Consider the following 15,921-nt stretch of genomic DNA (forward strand, 5'->3'; position numbering starts at 1 on the left):
GAGTTGATCCATGATGCTAATGCAACCTGGGAAAAGGTCCATAATAACCTTTGCAGAAGTTTGGGAAATGCCAATGAAGCAGCTGTTAAGGTCTCCTTCCCAGCTAGAAGTCTAGGCCACCTAAGAACCCAGTTCAAAGAAGGAGTGTTCAAATTTGTTGTTTCAACTGCAATTGGCTCACAATGTTAACTCTCTATGTGTAAGATTGCTGTAGTAAACAGAATGGAAGAACTTGATAAGGAGAACAAGTTCTGCTTCCCATCTCCTCCCCACTCCTAAACAGGATTCCTGACTGAGTCAAACACCATCTTGAGAGACTAGGGGCAGTAATAGAGGCTATGAAAGACAGGCAGAGGGCTCAGAATGTGGCTGCAGTGATGTTCGAAAACCCTAGTCTAAGAAGTCACACTCCAATATGACTCCTACCTGTGTCCTATGGAGTTGGTGTCCCAACTCCGATATGATGGTTTTTAAGACCAGTAGTCCACACTGTTGACAGTGGAGTCCTTCAGCAATTAGTGCCAGCTGCCTTCCCCACAGCCATATCTGCTGAAGCCCACTACAAATTCTGGGAGGATTCAATGCAGGGGTATCTTCTTCATTGAGTTCAGTATAGATGGGATGGTTGGGAACAAATTAAGGGCCAGGCAAAAATCTGCAAACAGCAGGCAGTTGACACAGCTAACTTGGAAAAGAGGTCAGACAGCCTTGAACTTTCTTGGCACAACATGGGAAAAAGACTGTCCCACCTGTTACTCCAGTAGGTAGAGCAGTTGATAATGCTCATCTCTCTGCTTCACCTTTCCAATGTAGAGAGGCAAGCCAATGTTCAGTGTCACCCTACTCATAGCTAAGACTGAGGCAGAAAAGGCACTTGAAGGACGCTCCAGCACAGTTAAAGAAGAGGTCATAGTCCAGCACAAGTCTCTTTCCTTTATTGAGGCTAAAGAGAGTCCCAGTGACAATTGGAGATTGAAAATTGTTTGAACATGACTTTTCAATTTCAATTTTAAAAAAAGCCTATGCTGTGAGGAACTTGATTGATTGGATTGATAAAATAACTTGATACAGGTTTCTAGTTCAATTACTCAATGGGGAATTTACAAGAAATTTAAGGAGACAAGCACATTTTAAATTTTAATTGAAAACAAAAGCCAATGGAAACAGCCTAAGTCATTTTAATTTTAACAAAAACATGGGAAAATTGGAAAGAAATCAATTGATTACTGATGAAACCTGTCAGCCTAACAATACCACTGGGACTATACACAAAAACTCTCAAGAATGTTGTTGTCATATTTGAATTTGGAATAATTTGAAAAGAAGGAAAAGTCAAGCATAATCTAGCAAGTCAATTTTGTGATTGTTTTTAGGGAAGAAGAACCAAACTGAGTTTACTAATGCCTGGAATCAAACAGTAATATTTGATTTGTTTTAAAGGTAATATTTTGAAGTGGACAGTAAGATTTGCCAAACCTCTGGAATCAGATAGAATGGTAAATAAAGTGATGACCCACCATAAAAGATAGAAATGGGAGAATATGTCCCAGTGAGGACTATATGTGCATATTGTGTGTGTTAGTTAGTGAAGATTAACTGTACATTTGTGTAAAGCGTGTATCACCCAATGAGCATTATAGGTATAGCTGTATACAATGTGTCCCCTCATGAGCATCAACCATGTATCTCTGTGCAGTGTGTGTTTCAAAGAGTGAGGATTAACCAGAAAACAGTGAACTGTGCAGGTCTCTCTCAACTTTGATTAATCATACATCCGGGTTGAGTGTGTCTCTCATTTTGGATGAACCAGATATCTGCACAATTTGTATGTTCCAGTGAGCACAATATCTATGAACAATATGTGTCTCTCACAATTTGAATTAATTTTATATCTGTGAATGGGCTGAGTCTCTTTCATGAGGATGTTTTGTATGTGTGTGTGTGTATCTCCCTGTGCGGATTTAAATGTATGTGGGTGTACAGAGTATGTGTGTTTATCTCTCCCAGTAAGGATTAACTATGTATGGGTGTACAGTGTGTGTTGGTCTCTCACAATAAGGAATTAAATACGCATATGTTTGCCTCTGTGAGTGACCATAGAATCTCTACAGTAAGGAAATAGGCCCTTCAGCCCAACAAGTCCACACCGAACCTCAGAGCATCCCACGCAGACTTATCCCCCTATAACCCACCTAATCTAGGGCAATTTAGCATGGTCAATTCACCTAACTTGCACATCTTTGGACTGTGGGAGGAAACCCACGCAGACACAGGAAGAATGTGCAAACTCCACACAGACAGTTGCCCAAGGCTGGAGTCGAACCCATGTCCCTGGTGCTGTGAGGCAGCGGTGCTATCCACTGAGCCACCTTGCCATCCAGATTGATTGGTCTGATGTGGGTGTAAAAGGCTGTGTGTATGGGTAGGAATTTTAAATATGTATGATGGTAGGGTAGGAACGTGTGTCTCAGCCAGTGAGGTTTAACTATGTATTGTAAAATGTATATCTCTCAGTGAGGACTAAATGTACATCTGTGTACAAGTGTATCTCTTTCAATTTGGATTAACTGTGTATCTGTGTACAGTGTGTATCTCTCTGTGAAAATTAACTATGTATCTGTGTATTGTGTGTATATCTCTTTGAGGATGAAACTGTGTATCTGTGTACAGTGTGTATATCTTTGAGACGATTGACCATGTATTTGCGTATGGTGTGTATCTCTGTAAAGATTTACCATTATCAGTGCACAGTGTGCATGTCACTATGCCGATTAAACATGCAACTGTGTAAAATCTGTATATCTCTGAGATGATTAACGATGTATTTGTGTACAATGTGTATCTCTCTGTGAGGATTAACCATAATCTGTGTACTGTATGTATGTTACTAATGACAATTAACCATGTATCTGTATTGGGTGTATATCTCTCTGTAAGGATTAACCGTATACCTGTATATGTTGTGTAACTCTCTATGAGGATTAAATTGTGTAACTTTGCACAGTATGCATCTCTCTGTGAAAATTAACTGTGTATTTGTGTACGGTGTTGTTGTATCTCTGTGAGGATGACACTGTGTATCTGCACAATGTTTATCTCTCTGTGAAGAATAACTATGTGTAGTGATTGGAACCAGGTAGACCTTGTTGACTACTAGATCCTTGATTGGGGTTGTTAAACTGGGCCAATCAGGAAAGCCCTGGCTGACCAATATAAACAGGAGATTTAGAATCTCCTCTGTTCAGGGAACTGACTCTGAGTTGGCTGGCTGCAACCAATGGTATGATGGATTCTTTTTAACTTTTTGAAAACTGATTTCCAGGCTGGCTTGGTCACAGACAGTGTTGCTGCTGGATTTTAACTCTCAGTGGGGAACTACTCTTTTTAAACTGGCTGATTACAGCCAGTATATTGTTGTTTTTGGAATTGAAGCAAAGATGACTTGGTGGCAAGGCTTACTCCTTATACCACATTTTTAAATGTTTGCACTTTACTTTTGCATGTGTTTTCATCTGTTTGTGTCTGGACTGAACCTTTGTGAGTGGACTGTGTTTCTGTGAGTGGGCTAGGCCTCTGTGGGTAGGCTGTATCCTTAAGTGTAGGCCTGGCCTCTGGGAGCCTGCTGTGTTTCTGCAAACAGACCAGGCCTGAAGGATGGACTGAGTATTTGTATGTATGCTGTGTATTTGTGTGCTTGCTGACCTCTGGTGTGGACTTGGGCCGTTGAGCATTCGGACATGGACTCGGCCTTAGTGTGTGGATTTGGCTTGGGCCTTTGGGTGTGGATGTGGGCTTTTAAGTTTTGAATTGTTTTGCATGTACTGTGTTGTGTGTCTCTGGGTCTAGGAAGCCTTGCTGAGAACCGGAAGGTGAGCAGGTTGTACCGAAGTCTGGATGGTGTGTAAATTGTCCCAAAAGCTGTTTCTGAGAGTGTTGGAAGGTGGGTAGGTCACCCTGAGAGCCAGAAGGTTCATAGGTCACCCTGAAACCTCTTACCCCAAGAATCAGAAGGTGGGTAGTTCGCTCTGAGAGCCGGAAGGTGCATAGGTCGTCCCAAAAGCTGTCGTCCAGGGGAGGTATAAGGATGGGCTGTCCTAGAGGTGGCTGGAAGGTCAGTAGGGGTGGGCCAAGAGCTGGAAGGAGCATGGGGCAGGCTGTCCTTGAGGTAGTTGGAAGGTGAGTAAGGGTGGGCCAATTGCTGATTTGCCAGGGGTGTCAGTGTTGCATGTATTGCCTTTGTTGTTTGTTTGGATCTATTTATGTCGTTTGTACTCTTGTCAAGAACTGAGGGAGTGCTGGACTGTTGAAGACCGTGTTGAAGTCCTGTTGGAGGGGCAGTACCAATGGAGTGTGCACTCAGATTATCAGTACTGAGAAAACATTATACAATTTGAGAGTAAGTACTGAAGGAGTTCTGGCTACAGTTTTTCTTGTAGCAAGTTATAGTGGGAGTTGGGGTTTGTTTATTGTCCCTGTTCCCTGTAAATTGTTGACTGATTTGTTATTTGATTGCACTGTGGGATTTGGGGTTTGTTTCTTTGTCCCCATTTCTCTGAATTGTTGTTTTGCTTTATCTTTGTACAGTTTAAAAAGAGTATGAACTTGAAAAAAGTATAAACAAGAGAATCTCGACAGTTCAGGGAACTGACTCCGAGATGGCTGGCCACAGCCAATGGTACTATGCACAAGTAAATACAGGGTGACTTGCTGACAGGATACTGGGCCTTTGTGCAGTTATCTCACCATGTATGTGTTTGTGTATCCCTCAGTGAGAATTAACCATGGATCTGTGTACAGTGTATATGCCTCAGTGGTGATTGACTGTGTATTTGTGTATAGTGTATATCACTGTGAAGATTAACTGTTTGTGTACAGTATGTATTGTGTGGATTATCCATGGCTGTGCATGGTGTGTATCTCTCTGAGGATTTACTGTACACAATATGTTTCATTGGGAGAAATATCCACTAATGCTATGATTTTCCCACTCTGATTCTGTGCAAGTTTTTGGTCTGTGCTCTCTCTCATTCACTTTCTCAGTCTCTCTCTCCTTGTTTCTCTCTCCCCCTCATTTACACTTCATACCTACCCTGGTCTCTGAAACTAACTTTCTTTCCTTGTGTCACTTCCTCTTTCTGTCTCTCTCTCTCTCTTTTCCACCCACCCCCCACAACTGCCTATATCTCTCAATCATTCTGTTCCTTTCTCTCTCCTACTTGCATCTCCCTCATTCTGTGTACCAGTCTTACAGTATCCCTCCCTCTGTCTGTCTGTCTCTGTCTGCACCTCTTTCTACCTTTGGCTCTTTGTATCTCTTTCGGTAATTATCACTGCCTGTCTGGATTTGTCTCCTGTAACTGTATCTGCAACTCTGACTCTGCTTACTTTTTGCCTGTTTTATTTCCCTCTCTGACCACAGACTCACCTATCTCTTGATCTTTGTCATGCTGTACCTCCCCCTCTAAATTGTAAATCTCTCAATTCTGAGCGAGAAGAATGTCGTTATTGAGAAATGAAGTTCTTTGCGTACCTCACAGACTGAATTACTCCACTAGTAACGGGATTTGTCAAAAGCTAGCAGGAAATGTCACAACCCAGTTTTAAAATTGATTTGCAATAGATTGTGGAATCAGCCCATTTCCTGGAATAAGTTCCAAACACTGACGCAACTGTGACATGAGGTAAACCTGCCCCACTCAGATGAACACCAACCTGTTCAACGGGAACTGCTAACAGTCTGGGGAAGATGAATAACAGTTCAGTCCACTTTAGATTCTAGTATGTCTCAAAGACAAGCAGAGAATTGGGAAATGATGGACGTCAAGAACCTGGGAAAGAGATTGGAATCGGATCAGGAGTCAGTCAAAGAAACTGCAGCTCCTCACAACAGCAAGAGCTCTGAGCACAGGTGAGAAATTTCTGTCAACTTTCTCTCTGTTTCCAGTAGCACTCAACGCCAAACTCCCAAAGTAGTGCTGAAAGAACACTACACTATGGAAGCACTAGTACTGAGGCAGTGCTGCACTTTTGTGGAGTCAGTACTAAGGACATTCTGCCCTGCCAGAAGGTCAGTACTGAGACCCTCCTGCACAATCAGAGGGTCAGTACTAAGGGAGTACTGTAGGAGGATTGGTACTGAGGGAGTCCTGTACTATCAGAGGATCAGTACTAAATCAGGACTGCTGGATGGTCAGTATTCAGGGAGCTCTGCAATGTTGGAGGGTCAGTATTGAGGGAATGTTGCACTGTCGGAGGGTCCATACTAAGGGAGTACTGTACTGTCAGATGGTAGTACTGAGGCAACATGCACTGTTGGAGAATCAGTGCTGAGGGAATGCTGCACTGTCAGAGTGTCAGTACTAAGCAAGCACTGAAGGAGTTCTGCAAGTCGTAGAGAACTGAGAGTGCAGCACCCTCAGGGCTAGAACTGAGGGAGTGCTGTACTGTTGAAGACAGTGCTGATGAAGTACCAATGGAGTGTACACTTAGATTATCAGTACTGTGAAAACATTATACAATTTAAGTACTGAAGGAGTACTGCTACACTCTGATGGTCAGCGCTGAGAGAATGCTGCACTCTTTGGAGGGTCAGTCCCGACTGAATGCTGCATTGTCTGAGGTTTTGTACAGAAAGTGCTGCACTGTTGGAAGTTCAGTACTGAGTGAATGCTGTGCTGTCAGACAATGTTGAGAGCTCTGCATTGTTGGAAGGTGCTGAGGGAATGCTGCATTGTTGCAGAGTCAATGCTCGGTGTTCTGCATTGCCAGAGAATCACTGCTTAGAGTGCTGCACAGTTGGACTGTCAGCTTCAGTGTCAGGGCTTTAGGTCTGAGGGGTGCTGTACCGTCTGATGGCCAGTACTGATGGAATGCAATGCAGTTGGAAGATCAGCACTGCACTGTTGAAGAATCAGTACTGAGGGAGTGCTACACTCTTGGTGGGGGGAGTGCAGAGGTCAGTACTCGGGGATTGCTGCACTATTGAAGGTCAGTGCTGCAGGAAAACTGCACTCATGGAGCTTGGTGCTGAGGGAGGGTTGCACTGTCAGATGGTCAGTACAGGAGTACTATAGACTCTGACAGTTGGTGCTGTGGGAGGGCTGTACAGTTGGAGGAGAAGTATGAAGATATAAATATAGAAAATGAAGCAGAAGTTGGCCATTTAAGCCTTTCAAGCCTGCTTCGATATTCAGTTAAATTATGTGCTTCAAATTCCATCTTCCCATTTTCCCTTGATAACCTTTGATTCCCCTGCCTTACAGGTATCTTTCTCCTTCTGAGATAGTGTGATGAGACCCTCTGAGATTAAAAGTTTCCCCTCATTTTTTCTAAAAGAACAACTTTTTTTAAACCTATTCATTCATGGGATCTGAGTGCTGTGGCTTTGTCTGCATATAATTGCCCTTTCTTAGATTTTCTATTCATTTATGGGATGTAGGTATTCCAGGCCCTGCCAGCATTTATCTTCCCTCCCTAATTGCCCAGCGGCAGTTAACAGTCAACCACGTTGCTGCAGGTTTGGAGTCACATGTCAGCCAGATCAGGACAGCACATATTTTTCCCTCGAGGATATCAATGAACCAGATGAGTTTTCTGAACAAGGTGCACGGCTGGATGAACACAGCAGGCCAAGCAGCATCATAGGAGCAGAGAGGCTGACGTTTCGGGCCTAGACCCTTCATCAGAAAAGGGGGAGGGGGAGGGGGTTCCGAAATAAATAGGGAGAGAGTGGGAGGCGGATAGAAGAGGGATAGAGGAGAGGATAGGTGGAGAGGAAACAAACAGGTCAAAGAGGCGGGGATGGAGCCAGTAAAGGTGAGTGTAGGTAGGGAGTTAGGAAGGGGATAGGTCAGTCCAGGGAGGACGGACAGGTCAAGGGGGCGGGATGAGGTTGGTCGGTACAGTCAACATTGGTCACGTGGTCATCATCAGACCATTTTCTTTTTAATTCCAGATGTTTATGGAATTTTAAATTTCAGTGTCGGCCATGATCGAATTTGAACCCATGTCACCAGCAGAGTAACCTGGGACTTTAAGTTCCTAGTCCTAACTAGATGCTTACCTTGGAGTGCCTCAAGACCTGCTGCAATTGATGTGCTGCAGGAAGACCAAAAACGCTCTTAGGGAGATAGTTCCAAAGTTTAATTCAGCAACATTGAAAGACTGGTGACTATATTTCCAAGTCAGAATGGTGAGTAGCTTGGAGGGGAACTTGCAGGTAATGGTTATAATAATTGCAACGAGATCAGCCAGCTGAACCTCCTAGAGTATGAATTCCTTGATCCTGATGTTAATCTATTCCAATCAGGGAGAACCTGGCTGGCATAAAAGGATAAACTTTTTTTGATTAAATGCCTGGACACCTAAATCCTTTTGCACTTTGAAACTCTGCTGTCATTCTCCATTTAAAGAATACGCTGCTTGTTCATTCTTTTGACCAAAGTGAACAAGTTCACATTTTCCCACATTATTCGCCACCTGCCTGATTTTCCCCAACTCTTTCAGCCCATCTATACTGATCTATAACCTTCCTGTGTAATTTCACAATGAACTTTCCGACCTATCTTGGAGTTATTAGTTGATTTAAGAACCATAGAACATAGAACAGTACAGGCCCTTTGGCCCATGATGTTGTGCCAAACTTTTACCCTAATCCTAAGGTCTATCTAACCTCCACCCTTACCTTATACTATCATCCATATGCCTATCTAATAGCCACTTAAATGCCCCTAATGATGTTGACTCCACTACTCTCTCCGGCAATGCATTCCATGCCCCGACCACTCTGAGTAAAGAACCTACCTCTGACGTCTCCCCTATATCTACCTCCACTCACTTTAAAACTATGCCCCCTCATAATAGCTGCCTCCCACCCTAGGGAAAAGTCTCTGCCTGTCTACTCTATCTATACCTCTGATCAAGTACACCTCTATCAAGTCACCTCTCATTCTTTGTTGTTCTAAAGAGAAAAGCCCTAGCGCTCTCAACCTTCCCTCCATTCCACGCAACATCCTGTTAAATCTCCTCTGCACCTTTTCCAATGCTTCCACATCTTTCCTGTAATGAGGTGACCAGAACTGGACACAATACTCCAGATGTGGCCGAACCAGGCTTTTGTATAGCTGGAGCATAACTTCACGACTCTTGAACTCAATCCCTCTGTTAATGAAAGCTAACACACCATACGCCGCCTTAACAACTCTATCCACCTGGGTGGCAGCTTTCAGGGAACTGTGGACATGAACCCCAAGATCCCTCTGCTCCTCCACACTGCCAAGAATCTTTCTGTTAACCCTGTATTCTGCTTTCAAGATTGTCCTTCCAAAATGAATCACCTCACACTTTTCAGGGTTAAACTCCACCTGCCACTTCTCAGCCCAGTTCTGCATCCTATCAATGTCCCTTTGTAACCGAGAACAGCCCTCCGCACTGTCCACAACACGACCCACCTTCGTATCATCCGTGAACTTGCTAATCCAGCCTTCTCCTCCTTCATCCAAATCATTTACAAAGATCACAAATCGAAGAGGACCCAGGACAGATCCTTGTGGTACACCACTCATAACTGAGCACCATGTTGAATATTTTCCATCCACTACCACCCTTTGTCTTCTAAGGGTCAGCCAATTCTGAATTCAACCTGCCACATTTCCCCCTATTCTATGCCTCCTTACCCTCCGAATGAGCCTACCATGGGGAACCTTATCAAACGCCTTACTTAAATCCATGTATACCACCTCCACTGCTCTACCTTCATCCACGTGTTTGGTCACCTCTTCAAAGAATTCAATAAGGTTTGTGGGGCATGATGTACCCCTCACATCTATGCTGACTATCACGAATCAAACTGTGCCTTTCCAAATGATCATAAATCCTATCTCTGAGCCCTTTCCAATAATTTGCCCACCACTGACTTAAGACTAACTGGCCTGTAATTTCCAGGGTTATCCTTATTCCCTTTCTTGAACAAGGGAATGACATTTGCCTCTCTCCAATCTTCCAGCACTATACCCATGGACAGCGAGAACGAAAAGATCATCGCCAAGGGCCCTGCGATCTCTTCCCGTGCTTCCCGTAGAATCCTTGGATAAATCCCATCAGGCCCAGGGGACTTATCTATCTACAACTTCCTCAAAATTCCTAGCACATCTTCCTGACTAACATCGACTTCCTCTAGCCTACCAGCCTGTTTCACACTGTCCTCCTCTACAACTTAGTCCCTCTCAGTTGTGAATACCAAAGAAAAGTATTCATTAAAGACCTCTCCTATCTCTTTAGGCTACGTGCACAAATTCCCTTCACAATCCTTGAATGGCCCTATCCTTTCTCTTGTAATTCTCTTATTCCTCACGTACGTGTTAAAAAGCCTTGGAGTTTTCCGTGATCCTATCTGCCAAGGTTTTCTCATGTCCCCTTATAGCTCTCCTAAGCCCTTTCTTCAGCTCCTTCCTGGATAACTTCTATCTCTCCAGAGCCTTTTCCGTTCCTTGTTTCCTAAACCTTACATAAGCATCCTTCTTCCTCTTAACCAATCATTCGACCTCTCTTGAGAACCAAGGCTCCCTCACTCGACCGCATCTTCCCTGCCTGCTAGGGACAAACATATCGAGCACACGCGGTATGCATTCCTTAAACCATCACCACATTTCAATAGTGCTCTTCCCTGACAGCATCTGTTCCCATTTTGTTTCCCAGTTCTTGCCTAACAGAATTGTAATTACCCTTCCCCCAATTATTAACCTTACCCTGCTGTACGTACTTATCCTTTTCCATGACTATTGTAAAAGTAACAGAGTTGTGATCGCTACCGCCAAAATGCTCTCCTACCAGTGGGCCTCAACACTTGGCCCAGTTCATTGCCAAGCACCAAATCCAAAGTGGCCTCTCCTCATATTGGTCTATCTACATACTGTCAGGAATCCTTCCTGAACGCACTGGACAAAATCCGTTCCATCTAAACTATTACAACTAAAATGTTTCCAATCAATATTTGGAAAGTTGAAGTCACCCATGTGACTTTCCAGTATCTGCCTCCTAATCCGCTCCTCTAAATGCCTTCACTCTCCCCATTTTGGTCATTGATTTAAATTATAAAAAGTTGAGGCCCCAGCAAAAACAACTGTGGGACCCCATTGTTATTTCCTGCCAATTCGACAAAAATCCATTTATGCATATTCTGTTTTCTGCTAGCCAACCAATCAACTATCAATGCTAATATGTTACCCCATACCAGGAGTTTTTATTTTCTGCAGAAACCTTTATGTCATGTTGTCAAAAACCTTCTAGAATCCAATTACAGCACTTCTATAGGCTCCCCTTTATCCACAACACATGGTACTCACGTAAAAAATCTTAATAGGTTGCTTGTACATGATTTGCCTCCCACAAAATCATAGACTTCTCCTAATCACCTTGTGCTTTTTTTCTAAATGCCCACCTGTAACTTTTTTAATGATTATTGTAATAGTTTCCCCCTGACAGACATCAACCTAATGGGTCTGTTGTTTCTTGTTGTCTGCCTCCCTCCTTCCTTGAATAGAGGGGTTATACTTTTTTGACTTCCAGTCTGATGGAACTTTTCCTGAGTCCAGAGAATTTGAAAATTAACATCAATGTCTCCACATCAAAATTAGCATCAATTAGTAATGTCTTTTTAGACTCTGGTCTGAAGTCCAAAGACTTGTCGGCCTGCAGTTACAGTATTTTGTTCAGTATCATTTCCCTGGTAATTGTAATTTTGCTAAGTTCCCCTTTTCCTTCTACCTCCTGATTTACAGCTGTTTTTGTGATGTTTTTTATCCTTGATAGTGAAAAAAGATGCAAAATATTTGCTCATTATTGTCTACCAATTCCTTGTTATTTACTATTGCTTCTCCATTCTCAGTCTGAGGAAAAACGCCCACTTAACTTACTCTTTTCCTTTTAAATACCTGTAGAAACTTTCACTATCCATTTTTATATTTCTAGCTCACTTCCTCTCATATTCTAGTACTCCTGGAAAAATCTTTAAACATTCTCTGCCATTCTCTATATTCTGACCAATCATCAGACCTACCACTCATTTTTGCACAGTTATGCGATGGTACCTTAAGTTTGATACTTTCCTCAACACCTTTACTTAATCATAGATTGTGGGCCCAATCTCCTGTTAAACTTTTTCCTTGCAGTAAATTATTCCGTTAAATGTGTGCCACTGCATCTCTATCGATCTACTTTCTAGTTTAGTATCTCAGCTCATTTGGCCAGCTCAGCTTTCCCATACATACGTAGTTGCCCTTACTTGGGTTTAAAATGCTTGTTTTCGACTCACCATTCTCCCTTTCATACTACATGTAAAATTAATTCATGTTGTGGGTGTTGCCGCCTAGGGGAGCCTTTACTTTGAGATTATAACTTAAAACCGTCACATTACACAACGGCAAGTCTAATATAACCTGATCATCTCAAAATATGCCGATCTAAGAAAGTACCTAAGAACTCCTTAACCAGGCTATTACTGTCAATCTGATTTTTCTAGTTTCTATGTAGACTAAAGACACCCAAAATTATTTCTGACCCTTTATCACAATCAGCTGACGTTTCCTTTTGTATACTTTGTCTTACATTGTCATTACTGTTAGGTGGCTCGCAGTCCACTCCCACCAGTGACTTCTGTTCCCTCATTTCCGTGCAACCAGACTTGATCTCCTGAACTAATGCCACCTCTAACAATGGCACAAATGCCATTTCTCATTAACAATGCCACCTTTCTACCTTTACTTCCCTTTTTATTCTTCTTGAATGTCATATGCCCCTCAATGTACAGTCCAGTCATCATACAGCTATGTCTCTCTAATATCTATTAGACCACAATTTTTACTTCAATGTAAATGATCAATTTGTTTGTTCGTTAATGAATGCTTCACATTTTATATATAGAGCCTTTAGCTCTGTTATCATTACAACACTCTAAATTGTTAGATTATCATATGTAGAATTATTTTCTGTTCATGTCTGCCATTCTCTGACCCTGATATCTAGTATTAATATTTTGCTCTTTTATCTTGTTCCCAGTCTTTTATCTTTTGATACCTTGCCTCCACTATTTAGTTTAAAAATCTTTGCAGTTCCTTAGTTGTGATTTGAAAGAATGACATCAGCATGGTTCAAATGTAGGTCATCCCAATGGCATAGTTCTGAGGGAGTGCTGCACTGTTAGAGGTTTAGTACTGAGTACTCCGCTGTCGGAGGGTCAGTACTGAGGGAGTACTGCACTATTGCAAGGTCAGTGCAAAGGCAATGCCACACTGTATGCAGATTACTTCTGATGGAAAACCATGCTGTCAGAGGGTCAGAATTGAGAAATTATTGCACTCGGAGGTAACTGCCTAGTGGTATTATCACGAGACAACTAATCTAGAAACTCAGCTAACGTTCTGCGGAGCATTAGGTGTGTCTGCTCGTCTCCTCTGCTTAGTAACTCCAGAGACGTTGTTTCAGTTTGTGAACAAGTTCCATATACTGAAATTTCCTGTGCTCTTGCTAATTTAATCTTGCATAAAAATTTTGCCATCCTTAAGCTTCCTGTTCAATGTTTCAAGACTCTTAGTTCCCTGCTGTGAGTGAAATTACATGTAGACTCAAAACAAACTATGTTGTCCCTCCAACTCAGAAAATTCACTGGTGATCTGAATAAATATGAAGGCAAACAGAGGGAAGGAAGAGAATGAACCTTCGCTGCCTGGAAGGCTAAGGACTCAAACAACAAGGTGTAGAGCTGGATGAACACAGCAGGCCAAGCAGCATCATAGGAGCAGGAAGGCTGACGTTTCAGGCCTAGACCATTCATCAGAAATGGGGGAGGGGAAGGGGGTTCTGAAATAAATAGGGAGAGAGGGGGAGGCGGCTAGAAGATGGATAGAGGAGAGGATAGGTGGAGAGGAAACAGACAGGTCAAAGAGGCAGGGATGGAGCCAGTAAAGGTGAGTATAGGTGGGGAGTTAGGGAGGGGATAGGTCAGTCCAGGGAGGACGGACAGGTCAAGGGGGCGGGATGAGGTTAGTAGGTAGGAGATGGGGGTGGGGCTTGAGGTGGGAAGAAGAACAGGTTAGGGAGGCGGGGACGAGCTGGGCTGGTTTTGGGATGCAGTAGGGGGAGGGGAGACTTTGAAGCTTGTGAAATCCACATTGATACCATTGGGCTGCAGGGTTCCCAAGCGGAATAGGAGTTGCTGTTCCTGCAACCTTCAGGTGGCATCATTGTGGCACTGCAGGAAGCCCAGGATGGACATGTCGTCTGAGGAATGGGAGGGGGAGTTGAAATGGTTCGCGACTGGGAGGTGCAGTTGTTTATTGCGAACCAAGCGTAGGCGTTCTGCAAAGCGGTCCCTGAGACTCTGCTTGGTTTCCCCGATGTAGAGGAGGCCACAACGGGTACAGCGGATGCAGTATACCACATTGGCAGATGTGCAGGTGAACATCTGCTTGATGTGGAAAGTCCTCTTGGGGCCTGGGATGGGGGTGAGGGAGGTGGTGTGGGGGCAGATGTAGCACTTCCTGCGGTTGCAGGGAAAAGTGCCGGGTGTGGTGGGGCTGGAGGGGAGTGTGGAGCGGACAAGGGATTCACGGAGAGAGTGGTCCCTCCGGAAAGCAAATAAGGGTGGGGAGGGAAAAATGTCTTTGGTGGTGGGGTCGGATTGCAGATGGTAGAAGTGTCGGAGGATGATGCGTTGGATCCGGAGGTTGGTGGGGTGGTACGTGAGGACGAGGGGGATTCTTTTTTGGTTGTTGTTGCGGGACGGGGTGTGAGGGATGAGTTGCGGGAAATGCGGGAGACATGGTGGAGGACGTTCTCGACCACTGAGGGGGGGAAGTTGCAGTCCTTGAAAAACGAGGACATCTGAGATGTATGGGAGTGGAATGCCTCATCCTGGGAGCAGATACGGCGGAGGCGAAGGAATTGGGAATAGGGGATGGCATTTTTTGCAGGAAGGTGGGTGGGAGGTGTATTCTAGGTAGCTGTGAGAGTCGGTGGGCTTGAAATGGATATCGGTTTCTAGGTGGTTGCCGGAGATGGAGACAGAGGTCCAGGAAGGAGAGAGAGGTGTTAGAGATGGTCCAGGTGAAGGTAAGGTTGGGGTGGAAGGTGTTGGTAAAGTGGATGAACTGTTCGAGCTCCGTAATGGAGGAAGAGATGGGGTTTAGGGCCAGTGTAGGTACGGAAGAGGGATTGTTCCATGTAACCTACAAAGAGGCAGGCATAGCTTGGGCCCATGCGGGTACCCATGGCCACCCGCTTTGTCTGTAGGAAGTGGGAGGAATTGAAAGAGAAATTGTTGAGGGTGAGGATGAGTTCGGCGAAGCAGATGAGGGTGTCAGTGGAGGGGGATTGGTGGGGCCTGCGGGACAGGAAGAAGTGGAGGGCCTTTAGGCCATCTGTATGGGGAATGCAGGTGTATAGGGATTGGATGTCCATGGTAAAGATGAGGTGTTGGGGACCGGGGAATTGGATGTTCTGGAGGAGGGGGATGGCGTGGGTGGTGTCACGGACGTAGGTAGGGAGTTCCTGGACCAAGGGGGAGGAAATAGCGTCGAGATAGGTGGAGATAAGTTCGGTGGGGCAGGAGCAGGCGGAGACAATGGGTCGACCAGGGCATTCAGGTTTGTGGATTTTGGGAAGGAGATAGAAGCGGGCGGTGCAGGATTGGGGAATGATGCGGTTGGAGGCCATGGGTGAGAGGTCACCTGAGGTGATGAAGTTGTGGATGGTTTGGGAGATGATGGTTTGGTGCTCGGGGGTGGGGTCATGATCAAGGGTGTGGTACGAGGTGGTGTCGGAGAGCTGGCGCCTGGGCGCAGTTGTAGTATGGCGCACTGACCTCTACATCACCGAGGACGGACAGGTCAAGGGGGCGGGATGAGGTTAGTAGGTAGGAGATGGGGG

At 44.4% G+C, this 15,921-nt stretch overlaps 1 protein-coding gene across 1 annotated transcript in view; it reads left to right on the forward strand.

The window, feature by feature from the left end:
- The first annotated feature begins 5,657 nt into the window (after window positions 1–5,657).
- The window catches only part of LOC109923651 (nitric oxide synthase, brain-like), a 96,151-nt gene continuing 85,887 nt past the window's right edge, over window positions 5,658–15,921 (forward strand). Inside the window, exon 1 of the mRNA XM_048604962.1 lies at window positions 5,658–5,908. Coding sequence (XP_048460919.1) covers window positions 5,781–5,908 — 128 coding nt within the window. The 5' untranslated portion in view covers window positions 5,658–5,780. The remainder of the gene's footprint in view (window positions 5,909–15,921) is intronic.

This window comes from Rhincodon typus, chromosome 14 (assembly GCF_021869965.1).
Source record: "Rhincodon typus isolate 14 chromosome 14, sRhiTyp1.1, whole genome shotgun sequence".
Taxonomy (NCBI): domain Eukaryota; kingdom Metazoa; phylum Chordata; class Chondrichthyes; order Orectolobiformes; family Rhincodontidae; genus Rhincodon; species Rhincodon typus.